This window comes from Ictidomys tridecemlineatus, chromosome 5 (genome assembly GCF_052094955.1).
Source record: "Ictidomys tridecemlineatus isolate mIctTri1 chromosome 5, mIctTri1.hap1, whole genome shotgun sequence".
NCBI classification, from domain to species: domain Eukaryota; kingdom Metazoa; phylum Chordata; class Mammalia; order Rodentia; family Sciuridae; genus Ictidomys; species Ictidomys tridecemlineatus.
Genome location: NC_135481.1, coordinates 38,423,764 through 38,449,896, shown reverse-complemented (window position 1 = coordinate 38,449,896; position 26,133 = coordinate 38,423,764). Strand labels below are relative to the sequence as shown.

The following is a 26,133-nucleotide window of genomic DNA, read 5'->3' as shown; positions in this document are numbered from 1 at the left end:
TGGTCCTTCTCGAAAATTCAGTTCATTTAGACTTACTTGTGTCTAGAAATCTTTAGTGGCTTTTAAGAAAAATAATTTATTTATTGTTTCTCATTGAAGTGATGATTTTCTTTGATCTTGACATTCTGATTGAAAGTGGAAGTCCTCCATTGGTGGATTTTTTAAAAGTTTTATTTTTAATTTTTTATTTTTTCTAATTAGTTATGCACGATAGCAGAATGAATTTTGATTCATTGTACACAAATGGAGCACAACCTTTTCTCTGATTGTACATGATGTAGAGTCATACCACATGTGTAGTCATATATGTACTTAGGGTAGTGATGTTCATCTCATTCCACCATCTTTGCTGCCCCCATGCCCATTCCCTTTCCCTCCCTTCCCTTTGCCCAAAGTTCCTCCATTCTCCCCTTGCTCCCTCCACATCCCCCATTATCAAGCAGCATCAATTATCAGAGCAAACATTCAGCCTTTGTTTTTCTGGGATTGGCTTACTTCACTTAGCATGATATTTTCCATCCATTTGCCTGCAAATGCCATGATTTTATTCTCTTTTAATGCTGAGTAATATTTCATAGTGTATATGTACCAGTTTCTTTATCTATTTGTTGAAGGGCATCTAGGTTGGTTCCACAGTTTAGCTATTGTGAATTGAGCTGCTATGAACATTGATATGGCTGGATCACTATAGTATGCTGATTTTAAGTCCTTTGTTATAGATCAAGGAGTGGGCTAGCTGGGTCAATGGTGATTCCATTCCAAGTTTTCTAAGGAATCTCCATACTGTTTTCTATAGCGGTTGCACCAATTTGCAGTGCCACCAGTAATATATGAGTGTACCTTTTTCTCCACATCCTCGCCAACACTTATTATTGCTTGTATATTGATGGATTTTTAATTAAGGTTAAGATTTTATGTTGTTCAGGAACCATTCATGTAATGGTTGCTGTGCATATTTGAGATAAATCTTTGTAAAGACGGTGACTTTAATCGGAATTAGTAGTAAAAAATTAGTGCTTTATTAATGATGGATATGTGCTGCAAATATATTGTTTCATAATTAGATACTAAAGTGAAGGTTTGTGTGAAATCATTTGAGGTACAACATAGGTTTTTGTTTAAGATGAGCTTGAAAGGATTGAGAATAGATTGTATTTGGACTTTGAAAAGCATACCAGGTATTTACACTTTTTATTTAGTTTCCAAAGACTTTGAAATGCTTTTGAACAGGAATTCAATTGAATATTTTAGAAAGATAGCTTCAGTAATGAAGATTATGAATATAAAAGTGCCTGAATTATTGGTTATCTAATTAGATTGCCTTATTTCCTTCCCTTTGAGTCCTCAACTGCCTCGATATTTTTTTGATGTCTTCAAATGGATTTTAAAAAATATTTTTTTGGGGGGGGGAACCTTTGAAGTCTGGCTTTTCTAGTATTAAATGGAGAGTTACTCTGCTACGAGCTAGTCTGCTATGGAAATCGAAACTTACCTACTTTATTTTAAAGTGATTGACTGGACCAAAATATGATTGCATAAATGCTGTGTGTTTGTGTGTAGAAAAGTGCCATCTTCAGTGTTAGACTGAAGTGAAGAAAATATGCCTATAATTCTACTTGATTATCTCTTATTTGTTTGTGAAAGGGTGTCGTGGTAGTATGTAGGGTTTTTTGTTTTTTGTTTTTTTTTTGTACTGAGGATTGAACTGAGGATTGAACCAAAGTACTTTATTACTGAGCTACATCTCCAGCCTTCCTTATATTTTATTTTGAGACGGGGTTGCTATGACTAGCCTCAAACTTGGGATCCTCTTGCTTCATTCAGCCTCCTAAGTTGTTGTGATACCATCACACATGATGTATTGCTAACATTTTTGACTTGTGTAGATATGTGGGGGAAATCTTAGAGATATAGATTTCAGAGTTTTGTATTCCCTATATCTAGAGAATTCTAATTCCAGCTGTACCACTTACATAGAATCTTAGATAATTAAACTTGAGTCCAGCTATGTCCTCAAGGTATATTGTTATAATTTTTATCCTTTCAATGGCTATTTATTAATAGTGTTTTTAAAATTTTTTTGTAGTTATAGATGGACAGAATGCCTTTATTTTGTTTATTTTTTATTTAATTTTTAGTTTTAGGTGGATACAATATCTTTATTTTATTTTTATGTGGTCCTAAGGTTTGAACCCAGTGCCTAATATTGCTAGGCAAGCACTCTACCACTTGAGCCACAAACCCAGCCCAATAGTGTTTTTTTTATTTGAAAAAATTACCCACAAATTCTTTACATTGGAAGTGAGTTTTTAAAGTTGTGAAAAATTGTCTTGTAATAATATTGTGAATATTCTAAAAACACTGTATACTTCAACATGGTTAAGATGCCTCAAAATAAAATGTGCTGGGGATGCAGTTCTGTGGCTAAGCACCTCTGGGTTCAATCATTAGTAAACCCCCTCCCCCCCAAACAAAACAAAACAACGCACACACAAAAACTGGTAATGTAGCTTCATAGGAGAATGCCTCTGGGTTCCATCCCTACTCCCACAACAATCAAAAAAAAGATGTTAGGTTTTGTGTTAGTAAATCTTATCTCAAACACATGAGAAGATCAGCTGGCAATTTGTAAAACTTTTCCTAGTTTGTTGCAATTCCTAGTTGTGAAGGTGCAATTTTTCTTTGCTCACAATTGTTAGTGTGTCAATATTTGTATGATTTTTGGATCAGTGCCAGCTGAGTATTAAAATCCCTTGAGTTCCTTGAAAAATAAGTGTTATATCCTGAATTTTTAATTTAATAATAAGAGTAAACCTTACTCTTTCTTTGTATTTTTTAAATGAAAAATTGACAAAAAAAATGTAAAAGTGTAATCTGTTGATACACTGCTTTTGAGATCTTGTTAGGTTATACAGAGTATTTTGGAGGAATGTTTCATGAGATCTGATGTGTTACTTTGTTTCAAAACCTTTTTTCCTTCTGAGCTTTGTTTATGGATAATGAATAGTTCTGTACTTTTTGTTCCTCCTTCCCTTGTCTCTTCAGCTTTGTCGGGAACAATTTTAAAGATGGCTCCCATATTGCCTCACCATTAGACCCGAATGGAAACTTCAATGTTGTCATTAAAGAGGAACCTCTAGATGACTATGACTATGAAGTTGGTGGATGCCCAGAAGGTATCACTATAAAACAGGAAGACACAGATGAAGAAACAGATGTATACTCAAACAGTGACGATGATCCTATATTAGAGAAACAACTAAAAAGGCACAATAAAGTTGATAACTTAGAAACTGATCATCCATCTTCTAAATGGCTACCAAACAGCCCATCAGGTGTTGCTAAAGCTAAAATGTTCAAATTAGACACTGGAAAGATGCCTGTAGTCTATTTGGAGCCCTGTGCTGTCACCAAAAGCACAGTGAAGATTTCTGAACTGCCTGATAACGTACTTTCCACATCTCGAAAGGATAAATCTCCTGTATTGGGAGAATTAGAATATTTGCCTACATATATTGAAAATTCTAATGGTACTAGTTTCTACTTAGACAAGGAATCAGAAAATGGTCTTAGAAAACATTCACCGGATCTCAGAGTAGTACAAAAATGTCCCTTAGTTAAAGAACCTCAATGGAAATGTCCTGATATATTTGACAGCATTAGCTCAGAAAGAATACTTGACAGTTCAAAGGGTTCAACTGGGGATTCATTTTCAGGAAAAGAAGACCCGAGTAGAAAGCGAACAACTATGTTTAAACTCTCAGGAACCTCAAAGAATGTAAATGCCAATCAGAATGCCTCTTCTAATGTTCCTGGAAAAAGAGGAAGGCCTCGAAAATTGAGATTCTCTAAGGCAGGACGACCACCTAAAAACACAGGAAAGACTTTAACTTCTTCCAAGAATACCCCTATAATTCCTAGTGGTACCTTTCCTGATGTGAAGCCTGATCTTGAAGATGTGGATGGTGTTCTCTTTGTTTCCTTTGAGTCCAAGGTAAGAATGTAATTTCCAGCATTCTTTCCAAGGCCTATTAGTCATTCTTCACGTCTGTATTGGCTGATAACTAACTCCCATTTTGTGAATAATGGATAGATAGCAAGGGTGTGATATAGAGGGGAAGTGCCTCCATAGTGTTTGATTTAGTAAGCACTCATCACTTAAGATATTTTATTTGAATATACTTTAAAAAATTATATCTGATTGGGCATGGTGATGCATGCCTATAAAACTCACCTAGTTGGGAGGCTAAGGCAAAAGGATAGTAAGCTCAAGGATAGCCTGGGCAATTTAGGCAGACCCTGTTTCGAAAAGAGCAGCATGATTCTTTTCAGTATTTAGATGCTGCGGTTGAGTTTTTCAAACTTTGAGTCTTACTGCAATTTTCATCATTACGTACTTTTAAAAGGCATAAGAAGCCAGGTGTGGTATTGCAGCCTGCCTCATAGCTACTCAGGAAGCTGAGGCAGGAGAATAACAAGTTCATTGCCGGTCTGAGCAACTTTAGACCTTGCCTTCAAAATAAAAAATAGAAAGAGCTGGGGATGTAGCGCAATGGTAGAGCAACTGCCAAGCATGCTTTTTTTTTTTTTTTTTAGTTTTAGGTGGATACAGTATCTTTTTATGTGGTGCTGAAGATTAAACCCAGTGCCTTGCGCATGCCAGGCGAGTGGGCTACCACTTGAGCCACATCCCCAGCCCGCCTCTTGTAGCCATAAAAGGGAAGGGGGGAATAAAAAGTTAATGGACTCTGGGTACAACGGTGCATGCTTGTAATCACAGTGATTTGGGAGGTTGCAGCAGGAGGATTGTGAGTGCAAAGCCAACTGTAGCAGTTTTTTGAGGCCCTAAGCAACTCAGGTAGACCCTGTCTCTAAATAAAAAATAAACAGGGGCTGGAGTTTGGGCTCAGTGGCTAGGTACCCCTGAGTTCAAACCTTCTGTCCCCCACCCCTGCCCCGCAAAAAAAAAAGTTCATTTCTGCTTTGGAGACGTCCCATCCAACCCTTTCACTTCTAATCCCTGGCCAGTATTAATGGAATGCTATTGGGGAAATAAATATTTAATAGTCTTCTTAGTTCTGCTGTCATACACATTGATATCATTTCTTTTTTTTCTTTTTGAGACATAGTCTTGCTGAGTTGCTGAGTGCCTCAATAAGTTGCTGAAGCTGGCTTTGAACTCTCAATCTTCCTGCCTCAGCTTCCCGAGTTGCTGGGATTACAGACATGGGCCACCACACCCAATAATATCGTTTCTTTTCAAAATTCAATTTCAACTTTCCAACCAGATTATTTTTCTTTTTAATTTTTGCAAAGTCGCCGTCTTTCTAGGTTGGCTAAACAGATGTTGGATGTTGAATTCTATTCTTTTCCTCCTTGTTAGTTGCTGAGTAAGATATATTTAGGCTGTAAGCAGTAAGTATGTAAATTAGCATAAGTTTGAGTTTAGCTGAGTAATTGTGTGTGTGTGTGTGTGTGTATTTCTTTTTCTTCTTCTTCTTTTTTTTTTCTTCCCTTCATTTTCAGGATCAAACCCAGGTCCTTGGGGCTGGGGATGTTGCTCAAGCTTTAGCACACTCCGTGCGGCCTGGGTTCGATCCTCAGCACCACATACAAAAATGTTGTGTTCGCTGAAAACTAAAAAATAAGTATCAAAAAATTTTCTCTCTCTCTCTCTCTTAAAAAAAAAAAAAACAAAACAAAAACCCAGTTCCTCACATGTGCCAGGCAAGTGTTATACTACTGAACTATATTCCCAGCTCATGATTATTAAAGTAATGTTAGTGTAGAACATTTAAAAAAAAAAAAAAAAACCGAAGTTATGGGAAAAAAAGTTGCTCCAGTTCTGTGAAATTGGAGTTAAAACTGTATACATGGGGGTGTTTTCCTTGGTTTTAAATTTTTATTTTATAATGCTGATTTACTTTTAAAAATTTTAGAAGTGATACTCACTGCATTTTATTTTCATTTTTAATATGTAGGAAGCTCTAGACATTCATGCAGTTGATGGGATAACAGAAGAACCATCTAATCTCCAGGCAACAACCACAAATGACCCAGGTATTGCATAATAGTGTAAAATGAGATACATTTGTGGTTTATCCTCTGGTAGTGAAATATGCAACGTTACTCTTCTGTGTTATACAATATTTTGGGGTTTCTTTTGTGAGTAGGTTGCAGAGAAAGAATTTCCCAGTTGGAAAAGGAATTGATAGAAGATTTGAAGTCCTTGAGGCACAAGCAGGTGATACATCCAGGTCTTCAAGAAGGTAATATTCTCTAAAACATACGCAAGTCAAGTTTTTCTTTTCTTCTTCTCTTCTCCCCTGCTTTGCTTCTACTTGCTCCTCCACCCCAGTGTTTTATTCCTTCCTTTTATCTTTAAATACAGTGTTAGGACAAATGAACCCAAGGCCATATACAGGCTACACAATTTCTTTGCCTTTGAACCATGTCCCCAGCCTCTTGATTTTATTTCTCAGTTTTCAATTTTTTTTTTTTTGCTTCCACAGTTTTCCTTTTAACATAAAAACATATTTAGGTCTTCTTTATCTTAATAGCTTGGATATGGAAAAAATGTATCACAGTAAGAAGTATTTTCTCTGTTTATTCTTGTAGCCCATTGTTTTCCCTCTGTCCCCATCTCATTGCTTAGTTGTTTTTGTTTACATGCTTATTTTTCTTTTGTAGGGGAGTGTCCTACTTGTTCCTATATCCCTAGTAATATATTTAGGTGTATAAATAGAAGAATACTTTTCTTTCAGTTTTGTGACTGCAAACATATATTTTGTATCACTGGGTCTTTAATTTAAAATTTTAATTATTATCTTTATTGTAATAGATTATCTTGGCCTAGATTATGTTACTTAATCCTTTTTTCTGATAATAAAATCTATAGTTTCTATAATCATGTTAATACTTATTATTCCTCTTTATATTGTTATTTTTTTCCCCAATCTTTCTTTACAATGTTTAAAGTCTCCTACCTTTTTTTAAGATACTCTACTACATAGTCTTATTTACACCATAATTACTTATAAATACACATAATTTAACTTTTTCATTTATTGTACAAAACAGGACAATGAATAAGTCATTATTGTTATGATTTTGCAGATGAGAAAAATTAGAGCTCAGTGAGTTGAGCAAGTGCACAAATTTTGTTTAGTACCACATCTCAAAGCCAGTGTTTGACAATTTTATTTGAATGGATATTTTCGTTTACTTCTACTCTTTTTGTTTTTATATGTATCCCGGAGAGTATTTTCTTCCAACATTTGCTGTCTATTTTAGTCTGTCTGTATTAAAAGAAAAAATTCCAAAGGGAAAAAAAAAGATTGGGAGATGCCACAATTTTTCCTTTGTCATGTCCTTGATTTTAGGTGGATTTCTTGGAGAGCTTATTGTATTTTTAAACTCTTAGCAGTTTTTAAGGAACTGTTTATATTATGATTATTTAACTGAGAGTTTAAACATTACAAATTGTTTAACAAAAGATTGATTTATAAAATGATTATTTAATTACCAAATCAAATGGTAGTACTTATATGATTTTTGCCTTAATGGGAGGCAGTTTGTTTGACAGTGCTCCCTAAAGTATGGAAATCCTAATCTCCACCTAAAAGTGATAAGGACTGAATGCGGTAGATATTGTAATGGACAGTCACATCTCAGCAGTTTTGCTGTTTATCAGTTAACCTGCTTATCTTGTAACCCTCTTCCATTTCTACTTTTAGTTATATACTGTACTTTAGTAGTGTAGAAATATTGTGACATTATATTATGTTCTTTTGACTTAAAATCAAGTTTGTTTTAATTTTGGTTTTAGAATTAATATCCAGTGCCCACATCCAGTCTTTTTTTGCTCTGATTGCCTGTTGCTTACCGATTGGGTAAGGTTTGGCTTTTTCCCCTTTTATTGCAGACATTTTTGCCAAAACTGTGATCTTTTTCATTATGGAATGGGGAGTTCAAAGTCAAATGTTTATGGAATCTTAAGTGGGTGACAAAGTGAAATTAGTGGGAATTTGAGTTGGTCTTTGCAGGCCTGGAGTATCTTTTAAAGAGAAGGCCACATCATTGAATTGTTGTAATAGGGAAATTTGGGCCTAGTGTTCTTAGGTCTTGTACTTTTCATTTGAAATTAGAGTGAGTCAGTTACATGAGGTCCCTCAATTTTTACATGGTGACAGCTAGAGTTAGTTTTTTGGCACCTAACTCAAGACTTTAAAGCCAAATAAAACATTTTTATGATCCATCACTTTTCACCTTATTTACACGATTCAGCATTTAGTTTAAGTCTGTACTTAATCCAAAAGTTGTTAAAATTTATTCAGTCGTAAGCTGGGCACTGTGGGGTACACGTATAATTCCAGTTAATTGGGAGGTTGAATGAGGTATGGGAGGATCACTTTTGAGCCCAGGAGTTTGACACCAATCTAGGCAGTATATCAGACCCCGTTTCAAGAAAAAATAGCTAGGTGTGGTAGCACATTACTATAATACCGAGCTACCTGGAAGGCTGAGGCAGGAGGCTGGCAAGTTCAAAGACTTAGCTATTTAGGGATCAAAAGAGCTGGGGAGGTAACTTTAAAACTATTGCCTACTAGCATGAATACTGAGTTCTCTCCCCAGCCCTGGGAAGAGGGGGGATCAGCTCGATTCCCTTTTTTTTGGTGGTGGTGGGGGGTACTAGGGATTGAATTCTGGGCACTCAACCACTGAATCACATCCCTAGCCATATTTTGTATTTTATTTAGAGATAGGGTCTCACTGAGTTACTTAGTGCCTTGCCATTGCTAAGGCTGGCTTTGAAGACTCATGATTCTTTTGTCTCACCCTCCCAAGCCACTGGGATTACAGGCATGTGCCACTGTGCCTGGCTTAGCTGGATTCTTAATAGTTTTATTTTCTTAAATAGTTAACTATGTGAATCCTAGTAGTACTTAAACTTTTCAAGGTGTGAAATAGTTCTTTTATGGAGTTCTTCCCTCTATTTTCACTTTTGTGATATTTCTCTCAATCTTTGTTTCCTTTAAATAGCTAGATTTATAGTTTTAAAAGGAGAAATTAAGCCCCGTATAGTGGTGCATTTCTGTAATTCCAGTGACTCTGGAGGCTGAAGCAGGAGGACTGAAAGTTCAAGGCCAGCCCCAGCAATATAGCAAGGCTCTAAGCAACTCACAAGACCCTGTCTCAAAATAAAATGTAAAAGCAGCTGGGGATTTAGTTTAGTGGTAGAGCACCCTGGGCTCAATCCTTAGTATTGTGGGGGAAAAAAATAAATAAATTTTCTTTAGTTCTCTTTATTTGTTCTTAGGACTTGGTACCACTTGGAGGGCAGTTCAAAATATAGGAGTAAATGTAGATAAGACAATGGATAGGAAACAGTCTCTAAATCTGATTGTATGAGTCTTGATTTTAAATATTTACCTATTTGCCAAAATGAGCACATTTTAAGTTTTCTTTTCTTCTTTTGTTATAGGCATGTGTTCTGGCTTTCTTTTTTTTTTTTTTTTTTTTTTTTTTTTTTTTTTTATACTGGGGATTGAACGAAAGATTTGACACAGGATCTCAATGAATTGCCCAGGCTGATCTTGAACTTGTTGAGATCCTCCTAAGTAGCTGGGATTACAGGCGAATGCCCCACATATGGTTTGTTCTGGCAGGTTTTTTTTTTTTTTTTTAATTTGATTGATTTAATTTTTTTAATATTTTTTAGTTGTAGTTGGACACAACACCTTTATTTCAATTATTTATTTATTTTTAATATTTTTTTTTTAGAGAGAGAGAGAGAATTTTAATATTTAATTTTTAGTTTTTTTGGCGGACACAACATCGTTGTTGTTTGTATGTGGTGCTGAGGATGGAACCCAGGCTCTCGCACCTGGGAGGCGAGTGCTGTACCACTGAGCCACAACCCCAGCCCATTTTATTTTTTTTTTAAATACATGACAACAGAATGCATTATAATTCTTATTACACATATAGAGCACAATTTTCCATCTTTGTATATAAAGTGTGTTCACGCCAATTCATGTCTTTATACATGTACTTTTTTGGTAATTCTTATTACACATATATACCATAATTTTTCAAATCTCTGTATATAAAGTAGGTTGACACCCAATTTGTGTCTTTATACATGTACTTTGGATAATGATGTCCATCACATTCCACCATCCTTGTTAATTCCCTGCCCCCTCCCACCCCTCTTTCTATCTAGAATTCATCTATTCCTCCTATGCCCGCCTCCCTATCCCACTATGAGTCAGCCTCCTTGTATCAGAGAAAACATTTGGCGCTTGTGTTTTTGGGATTGGCTAACTTCACTTAGCATTATCTTCTCCAACGCCATCCATTTACCTGCAAATGCCATGATTTTATTCTCTTTTATCGCTGAGTAAAATTCCATTGTGTATATATGCCACTTTTTTTTTATCCATTCGTCCTCTGAAGGGCATCTAGGTTGGCTCCACAGTTTAGCTATTGTGAATTGTGCTGCTATAAACATTGTTGTGGCTGTGTCCCTGTAGTATGCTGTTTTTAAGTTCTTTGGGTATAGACCAAGGAGAGGGATAACTGGGTCAAATGGTGGTTCCATTTCCAGATTTCCAAGGAATCTCCATACTGCTTTCCATATTGGTGTACCAATTTGCATGCCCACTAGCAATGTATGAGTGTACCGTTTACCCCACATCCTCGCCAATACTTATTGTTGTTTGTCTTCATATTAGCTGCTATTCTGACTGGAGTGACTGGACTTAGAGTAGTTTTGATTTGCATTTCTCTGATTGCTAGAGATGATGAGCATTTTTTTAATATATTTGTTGATTGATTGTATATCCTCATCTGAGAAGTGTCTGTTCAGGTCATTGGCCAGTTTATTGATTGGGTTATTTGTGTTTTCGGTGCTTACCTTTTTGAGTTCTTTATATACCCTAGAGATTAGTGTTCTGTCTGATATGTGAGAGGTAAAAATTTGCTCCCAGGATGTAGGCTCTCTGTTCACCTCACAGATTGTTTCTTTTGCTGAGAAGAAACTTTTTAGTTTGATTCCATCCCATTTATTGATTCTTGGTTTTAATTCTTACGCTATAGGAGTCTTATTAAGGAAGTTCGGGCCTAATCCACATGATGAAGATTAGGGCCTACTTTTTCTTCTATTAGATGCAGAGTCTCTGGTTTAATTCCTAGGTCCTTGATCCATTTTGAGTTAAGTTTTGTGCATAGTGAGAGATATAGGTTTAATTTCATTTTGTTGCATATGGATTTCTAGTTTCCCCAGCACCATTTGTTGAAGATGCTATCTTTTCTCCAGTGCATGATTTTGGCACCTTTGTCTAATATAAGATAATTGTAATTTTGTGGGTTAGTCTCTGTGTCCTCTATTCGTAACATTGGTCTACCAGTCAGTTTTGGTGCCAAATACCATGCGGTTTTTGTTACTGTTGCTCTGTAGTATAGTTTAAGGTCTGGTATAGTGATGCCACTTGTTTTGCTCTTCCTGCCAAAGATTGCTTTAGCTTTTCTGGGTCTCTTATTTTTCCAGATGAATTTTATGATTGCTTTTTGTATTTCTATCAGGAATGCCACTGGAATTTTGATTGGAATTGCATTAAAACTGTGTAGTGCTTTTGGTAGTATGAAAATATTAATTCTGTTTATCCAAGAGCAAAGTAATCTTTCCATCTTCTAAGGTCTTTGATTTCTCTCTTTAGGGTTCTGTAGTTTTCATTGTACAGATCTTTCACCTCTTTCCTTAAGTTGATTCCCAACTATCTTATTTTTTTTTTTCTGTTTTTTTTTTTGAGGTTATTGTGAATGGGATAGTTTTCCTCATTTCCTTCTCAGAGGCTTTGCACAGATATACAGAAATGCCTTTGATTTATGGGTGTTGATTTTTATATCCTGCTGCTTTCCTGAATTCATTTACTAGTTCTAGAAGTTTTCTGGTGGAGTTTTTTGGATCTTCTAGGTAAAGAATCATATCGTCAGCAAATAATGCTAATTTAAGTTGTTCTTCTTTTCCTATACATATCCCTTTGATTTCTTTGTCTAATTGCTCTGGCCAGTGTTTCACAGCTTTTGCTAGCTATTCATTCATTCATTCATTCATTTATTTTTTGGCGCTGGGGATTGAACCCAGGGCCTGTGCATGCAAGGCAAGCACTGTACCAACTGAGCTAAATCTCCATCTCCAGTTTTTGTTATTACTAATTAATAATATTTTTCTTTTTCAGAGGACTATAATATCTCCTTTGGTCTTTTGATTAGAATTTATTTCTCCCTTGAATTTCTGCTGCTGCTTCTTGTTTTCTGGTTCTACTTTTGATTTTTTTCTTCTTATCTTTTTTAATTTCTGCTTGTTCTGACTTTAAGTTACACTTTTGGTAATTTTACTAAAATTACCAAAAAAATTCACTTGGGGTTTTTGCTGTTTCTTTTTCTTTTTCTTTTTTTTAAACCACTAATGGAACTTATTTACCGAATTGTAACTACTAATGAATCAGGTGGAAATATAACACTAATGTTCCTTAAAGTCTGGAGAATGTCTTTTTATCTAAGATGATTTGTATTATAGTCTAAGATGATTTGTATTATAGAAAAGGTAAATTCTCAAAGCGTATAGCCCAATGTGGCTGATTGATGTTCATTTTAACATTGTGGAAACTATAGCCAAAGAGAAGTTTAGCCCAGGTTTCATGATTAAGAAATAGTGAAGACAATATTTAAAAAAAAAAAAGGAAAGAAAAAAACAATTTGTTGGGACTCATAATCTTATCCCTTTAGTTGACTTGGAATCTGAGGAAAGAAAGTTGAAGTTTGTGTTAATTACTTCATGTATTTAAATAAATGTGATAAAGTAAAAGTACTTAAAGAGGTAGAATTGCAGATAGGTTCTATGTGGTCTATGTGGTTAATACACAAATTAGCCATATGAATTGTGGCCCAATCTACCTGATGTCTTCACCCTTTAGAGAATTAGCACTATGAAATTTTTGTTGGAAACATACACCTATGACTTTTAATAGTTTTACTATAATAATACTTCAAATTCCTCTTGGTTTCCATTTTGTTAAAATTTAAATACTTTCCTAAAAGATTACTTTGTAATAACATTTAAAGAATTCATATTTATGGGTTCACTTAACCATAATCAGACTAAAAACTCTGTTGATGGCAAGTTCTGTTTAGAGGTTCTAGAAAGTTTCTGGACTACTGGGGCATAAAAGATCTGAATTCTGCCATTTTGATTTATTAGTCACCTATTGTTGCTTAATGAGTTACCACACATTTAACAATTTAATATCACATTTGCTGTTTCATGTTTTCTTTGTATTAGAAAGAATACTTTGGGTCTTCTGTTACTTACTTTGGGTCTTCTGTTTAAGGTCTCAGAAAGCTGTAATTAAGACATTGCCTAGACTTGTTTTCTCATTAGAGTCCAGACTGGGGAGGGATCTGCTTCCAGTTTTCCTCAGCATGTTGGCAGAATTTATTTCCTTGAAGCTCTATCATGAGGGATACTATACTCTGTATTTTATTTAATCACATACATATAATCATGTATATTCTCATCCCTTTTGCTACATTCCATTGGTTAGAAACAAATCACAGACCTTAATCATACTCAAATGAGTAATAATGAGAAATGTGGATTATAGGGTCACCTTAAAATGATTCTGTCATTGTTAATTTTTATTTAAAATAAATTAATTTGGTTGTCACCATCTCCTTTTTCTCTGTTAACTGCTCCCTTCCCCCAGTCAAAGGTTAAAAAACAAAAAAGAGATAATATGATTTGTGGTATTTTTTTTTCCCCCTTATAGTGGGTTTAAAGTTGAATTCAGTGGATCCAACAATGAGCATTGATCTTAAATACTTGGGAGTACAGCTACCTTTGGCTCCAGCTACTAGCTTTCCTTTTTGGAACCTTGTGGGAACCAACCCTGCTTCTCCTGGTGAGTGTATAGCTTTTATAAAGCCAAATTCTTTTTTTTAGATTAAAGTTTAGGTAATTTGTGATATACATTCAGGATAGTTTATGGCAGATTTTTGTCTCTTGCCAGAGTATTAATAAGTGATTTATACATTTTTGATAAGACTTGATCTTTTGTCTTATGATGTTGACTTGCTGGAATTTGGTCATCTCTTTTTCTTTTATAGATGCTGGATTTCCCTTTGTTTCTAGGACTGGGAAGACCAATGACTTCACCAAGATCAAAGGATGGAGGGGGAAATTTCATAGTGCGTCTTCATCTAGGAATGAAGGTAGTTAGTTTTTTAAAATATTCTAAATATAAGGGGCTGGGGTCATGGTTAGCGGTAGAGCGCTCGCCTCGTGCATGCAGGGCCCTGGGTTCAATCCTCAGCACCACATACAAATAAAGATATTGTGTCCAACTACAACTACTAAAATTAAATATTTAAAAAACTCGAAATATGCTCTGAAATATAGCTACAAATTTTTGTTAAAAGTTTTAGTTAACCACTTTTTTATATTCCTTCTCTCTAGCATTTAAACTGAACTGAATAATTGTCTTGTTAATTTGTTTTTCCCATAACCACAATCTTGATGGTGCAGTCCCTGCTTTTTTTTTAATACTGGTGATTGAACTCCGGTGCACTCAATCACTGAGCCACATCCCTAGCCCTTTTTGTATTTTATTTAGAGACAGGGACTCACTGAGTTGCTTAGCGCCTTGCTTTTGCAGAGGCTGGCTTTGAACTCAGGGTCCTCCTGTCTCAGCCTCCCTAGCTGGTGGGATTACAGGTATGTGCCACTGTGCTTGGCTCCTGCATTTTTTTAAACTGCATTTTCTTTCTTTCTTTTTTCTTTTTTTTGTTTTACCCCACTACAGTTACAAAAAGCATCATTCCCTAATGTTATTTCAGAACTGTGTACTTTAGAGCTTTGTAATAATTCCTGATAGTCTTATACTTAAAAGTAAACTTGTAATCCAAGCATTTTGACTGTGTGCCAGTTGGTCTACTGCTTTTTCTTTTTCTTTTTTTTTTTTTTTTTAGAGAGAGAGAGAGAGAGAGAGAGAGAGAGAGAGAATTTTAATATTTATTTTTTAGTTATCGGCGGACACAACATCTTTATTTTGTATGTGGTGCTGAGGATCGAACCCGGGCCGCACGCATGCCAGGCAAGCGTGCTACTGCTTGAGCCACATCCCCAGCCCCTTACTGCTTTTTCTTTTATACTAAACTTCCTTGCTGTTATACTCTAACCAGATAAATTGACTTTTTGTCCAAAATAGTCTTTTTTTTTTTTAAACCTTTGAATCTTTGTATAGTGTTAAAACAGTAAAATCCTTGACTCTCTCCTGAACTTAATTTTTTTCTTCCTTAAAAGCTAAATATTGGAGCTGGTGTGGTGGTGGATACCTGTAATCTCAACTACTTGTGAGGCTGAGGCAGGAGGATCGCAAGTTTGAGGCCAGCCTGGGCAATTTAGCAAGACCTTGTTTCAAAATAAATTCTCATAAAAATGGTGTGGGACTGTAACTCTGTGTTATTGTTCTTGCTTAGCATGCACAAGGCCCTTGGGTATGTGGGGAAGCGAGAACCCTAAGTATTATGCTCTTGTGACTTTAACTGTGCCCTTGCACTTTGTATCAGATTCTAGTGCTCCAGTCTCTTAAGTAATCCCTTGACATTCTGTTGAGGTTTGCCTTGATTTATTTCTATATTTTTTTGCTATTATGATTTTTTACTAATCTGTGATTCTGTAGTTAGGTCAAAAGTTGTTAAAGTTTGATGACTTAATGACTCTTTAACACTTTGCAAAAATCATTATTGATTAAGAAATGTAATTTGATAATTTTAAGGTAAGGCATAATTTTAGAAAATGGAATGGAGACCACAGAGTGGATTTTTATGTAATTAATATCTCAGACTCAGTCTCATCTTTTGGTTTTATTTTTTCTTCTTTGTGAGGAGGGAGACTTTGGAAGTCTCATTAGCTTGTAGTTTAGTACTCCTGGCCTTTTTGAGTCATTTCTAAGGAACTAAGGATCTGTCCTAGATTTCTTTAAGTATCTTTTGTCTCCTTATTTCTAGGTGGAAATTCAGAAGGTTCACTGAAAAACCGTTCTGCTTTCTGTAGTGATAAGCTAGATGAATACTTGGAAAATGAAGGCAAGCTCATGGAAACAAGCATGGGTTTCTCTTCCAATGCTCCCACATCTCCTGTGGTATACCAGCTTCCCACCAAGAGTACCAGCTATGTACGAACACTTGATAGTGTACTGAAGAAGCAATCTACCATTTCCCCTTCTACCTCTTATTCTTTGAAGCCTCATTCTGTACCCTCTGCCTCTCGAAAGGCAAAGTCTCAAAATAAACAGGCAACACTCAGTGGCCGAACTAAATCATCTTATAAATCCATTTTACCATATCCTGTTTCACCAAAGCAGAAGCACTCCCCTGTGATTCTAGGAGATAAGAATACCAAGAATACTTCGAACATCATCGCAGATAATCAGGTGAATAACTTTGCTGTACCAACTTTAGATGAAAATATATTTCCAAAGCAGATTAGTTTGCGACAGGTGCAGCAGCAGCAGCAGCAGCAGCAGCAACAACAACAACAACAACAACAGGGAACTCGCCCTCCAGGCTTGTCTAAATCTCAGGTGAAGCTAATGGACCTGGAAGACTGTGCACTTTGGGAAGGAAAACCAAGGACCTATATCACTGAAGAGCGAGCAGATGTATCCTTGACAACTCTGCTTACAGCTCAAGTATGTATTTGCTGTTTTCTGGAAGTATATTGATGCTTGACTAGAAAGGGAATGGGGCCTTTTGGCAGAAGAATCAGGAAATTTTTAGTCACCTGGGTGACAAGTAAGATGTCTTCTTGGGTTTTTTTATCAACCAGTTTTTCAAGTGTAGAGCCTTCCTGCTAAGTTGGGCTTTTGAATAACACCCCTCAGCTGTATAAAGGTAGCTGGCCATTCTGAACATTTCTGATTTCATTCTTATGTGAACAAGTACATTTGCTAATCTTGTTAAAATAATTAAAAATTCTGCTTAAAGGCACCAAATCCCAGAAAATCCAAAGAATTATTAACCTCTGGGGAAAAGTCTTATGTCTTTTATAAAATTTTAAACTAAGATTTGTACTGATTTATTAATGATACGCCTAAAAAGCCTCAAGTGCATTTGAAATGACAGAACAGCCTGTGGATAATTTTTTAGCTTTGAATTTTTATATCGTATTTTCCATTTTAAAGTTCTGAACTGAACCCTGGGGGTGTAGCGCGGTGGCAGAACATGTACTTTTTGTGTACAGGGCCCTGGATTCTGTTCTCAACACTGAAAAAAATTTCTATACTGAATTCTAGAGCTGAATATTGTCAGATTTTGATACTCATTATATAATGACTGTGTTCTTTATTATGAATCATTCATAGACTTGCACAAATATAATTCTCTTCCCTTTTTATTAATTACTTTAGAGCAAATGCCAGCTGAATTTTTCTATAAAGAGTGAGATAGTAAATATTTTGGACTTTGCAGACTATATATTCTGTTGTAGTTATTTTAACTCCAATGTTGTACCATAGAAAATATGTAAATGAGAAAGCCTGGCTGTGTTCCATTGAGACTTTATGAAGCTTATTGAATTTGGCCCAGGATCCTTAGGTTTATCAACCTCTGCTAAAGAACATTTATGTGCAGTTTCTGTTTAATAAAACCATCTTTGATTTTTTTTTGCTCATAATTAGAATATCTATTCTTGATTACTTGTGCTATGTATTAGAATGGGAGATTACTTAGAATCCTAGTTGTGTGCATTTCTGTCCTTTGAATTTGTGCTATTCTTATGCTGTTAGTACTCAGAAGAAAGGAGACCAATATATGACTGTAAGTTGTTAGTATCAGAGGATGATTTAGTAGAGTTATAATTTTCTGCTTTAACTTTAGGCATCTCTCAAAACTAAACCTATCCACACAATCATAAGGAAACGAGCCCCTCCATGCAACAATGATTTCTGTCGCCTGGGTTGTGTATGTTCCAGTCTAGCTTTAGAAAAACGCCAACCTGCTCACTGCCGTCGACCAGATTGCATGTTTGGCTGCACTTGTTTGAAAAGAAAAGTTGTACTTGTTAAAGGAGGATCCAAAACTAAGCATTTCCAGAGGAAGGCTGTTCATCGAGATCCAGTATTTTATGATGCTCTGGGAGAGGAGACAAGGGAAGAAGAAGGAGTCAGGGAGGAGGAGGAACTACTCAAAGAGAAAAAGAAGAGAAAGAAGCTGGAATACAGTGAGTATTAATTGAGAATTAAATGTGTAATATTATGTTTTGGAAAAGTATGATTATTTAAAGATAGTATTACCTACTTTCATTTTGATTGATGGTAAGAATTTTGAGAATTCTCATTATCCTTACATATCCTTTCTTTATAATGTATTATATTCACACATTTTTTTAAAAATTTTGGTTTTTAGTTGTAGTTGGACACAATACCTTCGTTTTATTTATTTATTTATTTTTATGTGGTGCTGAGGATAGAACCCCCCCCCCCCCCCCCCCCGGCCGCACATGTGTGAGGCGAGCGCTCTACCGCTGAGCCACAATCCCAGCCCCTATATTCACACATTTTTAAAATTTAGTTTTTCTTTGAAAATGGCTTTTCTGTGTGTGCTGAATTTGAATCTTACTCCTAGGCTTCTAGAATGCTTTTGAAACTTTTGAGTTTCCTCCATTTCCTGTAATTCTCTACCTGCACTCCTACAAAGGTTCAGCTGTTCTTTGGAAATAATATAGATAATCTGTCATATTGTTTAAAGGGAAAATTTGTAATAAAGGTCTTCTCTGGTTGGAGAAGTTCTCCAAATGGCTGGAGTTTTGGGGACAAATGTTTTGTATTTTATTTAGAGACAGGGTCTCACTGAGTTGCTTATGCCTCACTTTTGCTGAGGCTGGCTTTGAGTTCAGCCTCCAAGCCACGGAAATTACTACTGTGCCTGGTAAAAGCCTTTTTTTTTAGTGCCAGGGATTGAATCCTGGGGGCTTGGGTGCTTTACCATTGAGCCACATCCCCAGCACACACATACCCCCCAAAATATAGTTTTTAGTTGTAGATGGACACAGTACCTTTATTTTATGTATCTATGCACTACTGTGCCTGGCTAGAAAGCTAATTTTTTTCATTTTGGACAAATGTAGTATAGACCCAAGTTAGCTTTTATTTTATTCTCTACTTTTCACTTCCTGTGATTTCTTTGTATTCAAATATTATTACATATGATTTCATCATGTAAAGGGTTTCTTGTTTCTTAATTTACCAAGGAATTAATATTCCTTTTTTGGGCAGTTTATATTTATATTTCTTATTGTTTACTATGTATTCAATTTTAATCAAAGATGATGACTAATATTTCTTTTTTTGGGGGTGGGGGCAACAGTGTTTGGGATTGAACCCAGGGCTTGTGCAGGCTAAGCAAGCCCTCTGCCACTAAACTACATTCCAGTTCTATTCATTCATTCATTCATTCATTCATTTATTTTTTGGTTAGACACAATACCTTTATTTTGTTCATTTATTTCTATGTGGTGTTGAGGATCGAACCCAGGGCCTTGTGCATGCTAGGCAAGCACTCTACTGGTGAGCCACAACCCCAGCCCTCTTTTTATTTTTATTTTGATATAGTCTCACTAATTTCTCAGACTGGTGTCAAACTTGTGATCCTCTTATCTCTTTGAATGGATTTTTTTTGTGATTCCACTTGTATGTGTTTATATATTTATGGAAGTAGAATATACATATGTGGTGTAATAAGCATTTTAAGGTTATAAGATCACATTCTTTATTAAGAATTTATCTACATACTGATTTTAATAATGTCATTATTACAATCCTTTTTGTTGGACATTTAGCTTTTGGGGGTTTTGTTTGTTATAAATAAAACAGTAATTAATATCCATGTTTAGGATAGCCAGGTTAAGATTTTATTGCTGGTAAATCTATGAAGAAAAAGTGAAATTTCTATAGCAGTGAATGTTTTTAAACATTTATAGATGTTTCTAGAATCATATCAACTTACACATATGCTAGTTGTGCCAATTTTTCTATTCTTTTAAAACTGGATGTTTAAAAAAATTCAAAACAGTCAAACTGGTAGGTAGAAATTGGAATTATTTTAAATTTGTACTTCTTCAGTGATAGATTTATTGACCATTTGTCATAAATCTTCTTCTGTAAGGTACCTGTTTTTGGGGGAAGGAGGTGTACTGGGGATTGAACTCAAGGGGGCACTCAACCACTGAGCCCCATCCCCATCCCTATTTTGTATTTTATTTAGAGACAAGGTCTCACTGAGTTGCTCAGCACCTCACTTTTGCTGAGGTTGACTTTGAAGTTATGATCATCCTGCCCCAGCTTCCTGAGCTGCTGGGATTACAGGTGTGCACCACTGTGCCTGTCTGTAAGGTGCCTTTTTGAATCTTCTTTTACTGGAGGAAATTGCAGGAGTTTTATTTTTCCCAGGTTTTAATTTTGTGATTTATGTTTTAATTTTGTTCAAGGTCTCATCTCACCCTTAAATAAAAAAAAAAAAAGATAATTAAAACAAGTAGTTAAATATCTCAGTCTTTTCCTTTTGTTTTCTGTCTTCGGGATTTTACTAAAAATGTCTATCCGTAAGATTATAAAATTAAACCTGGGAACTGTTGGCACATGCCTTTAATTCCAGCTGCTTTCTGGAGGCTAAGGCAGGAGGATCGAGAGTTTAAAGTTAGCCTCTGCAATTTAGCAAGGCCCTAATTTAAAGTCAGTGAGACTTTAAATAAAATATCAAAAAAGGGTTGGGGATGTGACTCCATGATTAAGTGCCACTGGGTTCAATTCCTGCTACCAAAGGGAGCGGGGGAAAGCTAAAATAATAAAATAAAAATAAAACTGTATTTAACATATATATGTGCTTAAAAATTGTTACTGTATATGAAATTTATTTGATATGAGATTTGTCCTCAAGAAAGTTGCTCCCCAAATGGCTCAGTTGTACCATTGCTGAAAAATATATACTTTTTAAAGGTGACATTTTAAATGTCGCCTGTAATGTAGTAACGTTAACATGCTAATGTTTGGGTCTCTTTTTGGTTTCTGCTGTTTGTAATCAGTGCCAGGCTATTCTAATTACTATTTTAGTGTATAAAGGAGATATTGTCTTCATATAGCTAGATAAGGTTTAAAATGAAATATAATGCAAAGTTATTAGTTTAGTTGTATTTCTGTCTTCTTGCTGGGTTTTGTTCTCATCTTAAATTTAAAGCAACATATTTTCATTTCAAAGGAACAAGAAAAAGTTATTAAAGCTACATATGCACGAATAATGTTTATCTGTTAGACTTCCTGCTTTCTTGATTAGTGTCATTATTGTGTGTTCTACCCTTGATCAGAATTAGCTCCAGAAGCCAGCCAATTATCAGGTTATAATTTGGTTTTCGTGCTGGTAAAAATATATTATTAAAAATATTGCCTTTTTTTCCTTCAATTTTCTTATACTGTTAGGGAAGAATGAATAAAGGAGGGAAGATATTTTTGTTACAATTGCTGTATAAAGGGAGAAATAAGGAAGAGTTCTTAGAGGGAAAAGTGTCAAGCTAAAAAAAAAAGACAAAAATAAGTATATAAACTGGAAAAGGTTGAAATCTTTTTGTGTGCTTTACAAAAAGATAGGTGGAAAATGAGGAAAAATTTTTGGATCATATTGAGGAATTTGAAAAAAGAAAGAATGAAACAGAAAATGAAAGGGATAATATACTCAAAAGGATGAAAGAAGCAGGAGATGGTGGTACATATCTCTAATCTCATCTCTTTGGGAAGCTGAGGCAGGAGGATTTCGAGTTTAAGGCCAACCTGTGCAGCTTAGAAAGACCCTGTTTCAACTGGGGATATAGCTCAGAGGTACAAACTCACCTGGGTTCAATTTTCATGATCCCTAGTAGCATAAAAAAAAATTACTTAATAAATGGTGGAAGAATATATTTCCAAGTCAAAGGACACAAAATTTCAGATTAAATGGGCTCACTGGACATCTGACCATAAAATTTTAAGAAGATCCCCATTTGGATACTTTCTTCTGGTATTTCAGAACATAAAGAGTATATATGAATACTGTTTTGGGGAGTGGAGGCAGTACTGGGGATTGAACCTGGAAATACTCTATTCCTGTTCTACATACCTAGTCCTTTTTATTTTGAGGCAGGATTTTACCAGATTGCCAAGGTTGTCTTTGACTTGAAATCCTCCTGCCTCAGCCTCCCCAGTAGCTGGAATTATAGGTGTGTGCCACTGCACCTGGCTTAATCTTTAAAGAGAAGCCATTTTGCGTTAGAAGGATTTAAAAATTCAGTTTGATGAGAAGATCAGTAAAGCTGGTTTTTTAGTTGTTTTTTTATTTCTGCAATCACGTGAGTGGTAGGGACCATGCATGATATATCAATCTAGCTAGCCAACTGAATTATCAAATGTGTGCATAAAATAATGATATTAATACATGCAGTAGGGTGGAAAGATGGACCTCTTACAAATTGTAGGTGAATTTCTTGAGATTGTGCTCTAGAAAATTAAAAGGAATTCAAGAAGCGGGAGATGTCCTCTAATACAAGAAAATTCAGCCTAAGGGTAGAGGGTGGAGTAAAATTTTAGGATGTCATCTACATTATAGTACTATAAAGTAGCATATTATTAAAATAAAAACTCAGAAGCAGATAAGAATGTCTTCAAAAAGACATTCAATTTATTTTAAGAACATGATTAAGAACTGGGATGATCTCCATGATTATAAGAAAAACAAGAAGAGCCTGGTGTGGTTATCCCAGTGACTCAGTAGGCTGAGGCAGGAGGATTATGAGTTCAAAGCCAGCCTCAGCAACTTAAGGAGGCCCTAAGCAACTTGGCAAGACCCTGTTTCTAAATCAAATACAAAAAAGGGCTGGGGATGTGACTCATTGGTTAAGCAATCCCCCAGGTTCAATCCCCAGTAGTAAAAACAAAACAAACAAAAAATAAGGGCTAGGGATACCACTGAGTTGGTAGAGTTCTTGTCTAGTGTGGCACAAGACCCTGGGTTCAATCCCTAGTACCAAAAAAAAAAAGGCCAAAATTTGTTCAGGAACATTATACTATAATTATGAATAAATAAAAAGTTTTGGTAAAATTTTGACTAGCAAGTGAAAATAAAGCTGAATAAATAAAAAGTTTTGGTAAAACTTTGATCAGTAAGTAAAAATTAAAAAAAAAGATGAATAAATTCACTTTATTAATTAGTGATATAGAATTACCTTTCTTCCTCTAAAGGACCATTCACCTTAATTGGTTCTACAAGCATTAATCACATAAGCATATAAAAAATGCTAATGAATGGGGCTGGGGATGTGGTTCAAGCGGTAGCGCGCTCGCCTGGCATATGTGTGGCCCGGGTTCGATCCTCCAGCACCACATACAAACAAAGATGTTGTGTCCGCCAATAACTAATAAATAAATAAATATTTTTAAAAAATGCTAATGACTTAAATGTAATTATAGAAATCAGTCATACAAACCTTGACAATGTGTAAATAACAGTAGCTAATAGAAGTGGAGAGGTGCAGCAAGTTTATAATGCCGATTTCCTTCTCTCATTATATGGAGTTCTTAGCTACTGCTAAGTTATGAAATTGAAGTTCATTTTATTTAGGATAATTGAGGTAACCACTAAAACTAAACAGAAATCATTAAAAGTAGTCACTTGGGGACTATGGCACTGATTATTAGTGGAAGACTTGCTTTTTTCTTAATATTTTATATTTTACATGGTTATTATTCATTATGTTGTTAAAATATAAATTAAAAGTTTTCTCAGTTCATGAAATTTTAGACATTTAATAACCATATATTTTTAAAAAATTTTTAGATGTTGTTGGACCTCTCTTCCTCCCTCCCTCCTTCTCTCTCTCTCTCTCTCTCTCTCTCTCTTTCAGAATTGAACCCTGTACCTCACACATACTAGGCAAGAGCTCTACCACTGAGCCACAACCCCAGCCCAACCATACATTTTTTTTTTTTTAGGTGTAATGGTGCACACTTTAAAAAAAAAAAATTAGTTGGACACAATATCTTTATTTATTTTTACGTAGTGCTAGAGATCGAACCTAGGGCCTCACCCATGCTAGGCGAGCGCTCTACCACTGAGCCACAACCCCAGCCCCAGTGGTTCATACTTATAAGGAAGGCTTAGGAAGGAAGATTATGTTCAAGGCCAACCTCGGCAACTTAGTAAATCCTCAAAAATTAAAACTATCTCAAAAATTAAAATAAAGCCAGGAACAGTGGCATGAGCCTGTAAGCTCAGGAGCTTAGGAAGCTGAAGCAGGAGGTTTGTGAATTCAAAGCCAGCCTTAGCAACTTAGCAAAACCCTAAGCAACTTGGCAAGACCCTGTTTCTAAATAAAATATAAAAATGGGTTGGGGGGACTGGGATTGTGGCTCAGTGATAGAATGCTTGCCTGGTACGGGCGGGTCCCGGGTTCCATCCTCAGCACCACATTAAAGGCATTGTGTTGTGTCCATCTATACCTAAAAAATAAAAATTAAAAAAAAAAATGGGTTGGGGATGTGGCTTAGTGTTAAGCACCTCTGGGTTCAAACCCAGGCACCAAAAATATAAATGAATGAATGAATAAATGAACAAACAAATAAAGAATGAAAGAAAGAAACAATAGCTGGGTGTTATGGCCCATGCCTGTGCTCCCAGCGGTTCAGGAGGCTGAGGTAGGAGAATTTTAAGTTCAAAGTCAGCTCATCAATGGTGAAGTGTTAAGCAACTCAGTGAGACCCTGTCTCTAAATAAAATAAAAAATAGGGCTGGCAGTGTGACTCTGATTGAGTGCTCCCTACTCCCCCCACCCACCTGCAAAAAAAAAAAAAAAAAGACTGGGTATGTAGCTCAGATTACTTGCCTAGCATACTTGAGGTCATGGATTCAATCCCCAGTTCTGCAATAAATTAATAAGTAAACAAGTTTTTTGGAATGGTAATAGACTTAAAAGCTTACCTATAATTAATGACCCATTAATCCTTTGGTGTGAACAGAGGAGTACTAACATTATTGGACAGTCCATGCAGAACACCCTGTGCAGGCCATATCATTTTAGTTTTGCAGTCTTATATAATAAGGAAGCTTTTTTCTCTATTATACAAACGACCCTACTGAATTTGTAAGAGTTTAACTTGTTCTCAAAATCAGGTATATATATATATATATATATATATATATATATATATATATATATATATATATGTAAACAATAGGGATTCGTAGTTAAGTTTTTCTGACTTCAAAGTCCCTGTGTGTTTTCTAGTGTGTAAGGTGTGATTTCTGGAATTTTAATCACTTCTCCTTGTTGTATTCCCTTTTGAGCATCACTGTTACCACCTGTTTGTCCTTTGGTTTGTTGAAAAATACTGTTGGCTGTGTAAAGGCACTGTGCTTACCTGCTGTGACCAATACTAAGAGAAAGGATAAAACTTGGCATTTCAGCTTTCTTAGCCCACTCGAGTTTTGTTAAACATAGGACATATCCCTCCAAGTTAACTAAAAATGTAAGTAAAAGATCAGTAAAATTGATACCTGTAGCCATATTGATTGGAAAAACGAGAACGTACAAATTACCAATATTAGGAGTAGAGGTGACTTCATTATAGAAGTTAAAAAGAAAAACAAGGGACAACTCAAATGAAATAAACAAATTCTTTAAAGACTCAGAGGAATCCAATTCACTCAAGAACTAGATAATGGTTTAGTTTTATTAAAAATTTTTATTTTGTAATGAAAATCCTCAGTGTCAACTCATCAGTGGCTTCACTGATGAATTCTGTAAAACATTAAGGATTACATAAAGCCATTATATATATTCCATAGAAAGGTCTTGTTCTTTGAGACCAGTATTACCCACAGACTCAGTAGAGAAAAAGATATTACAAGAAAACTGTAGACCAGTATCCCTTAGGAACATAGGTACAAAAAGAAAAAAAAAAAAAACAAAAAACTCCTAAGTAAAATTTTAGCATATCAAATCCAACAATATGCTTAAAGGATAATCATGCTAATAGACTTACCAGGAAATTA

At 35.4% G+C, this 26,133-nt stretch overlaps 1 protein-coding gene across 26 annotated transcripts in view; it reads left to right on the top strand.

Annotated features, from left to right (window-relative positions):
• The window catches only part of Mga (MAX dimerization protein MGA), a 128,166-nt gene that overhangs the window by 68,759 nt on the left and 33,274 nt on the right, over positions 1 to 26,133 (top strand). For 25 of the 26 annotated variants that reach the window (XR_013438818.1, XR_013438816.1, XR_013438817.1 and 22 more), the window contains 7 exons: positions 3,046 to 3,994; positions 5,982 to 6,060; positions 6,174 to 6,269; positions 13,833 to 13,964; positions 14,170 to 14,274; positions 16,072 to 16,754; positions 17,941 to 18,283. Coding sequence is in view for 23 of the 26 variants with exons in the window: in XM_040275646.2 (XP_040131580.2) it covers positions 3,046 to 3,994; positions 5,982 to 6,060; positions 6,174 to 6,269; positions 13,833 to 13,964; positions 14,170 to 14,274; positions 16,072 to 16,754; positions 17,941 to 18,283 (2,387 nt within the window). In the remaining 3 variants the exon portion in view is untranslated. The remainder of the gene's footprint in view (positions 1 to 3,045; positions 3,995 to 5,981; positions 6,061 to 6,173; positions 6,270 to 13,832; positions 13,965 to 14,169; positions 14,275 to 16,071; positions 16,755 to 17,940; positions 18,284 to 26,133) is intronic. The other variant, XM_078049766.1, reaches the window with a different exon arrangement.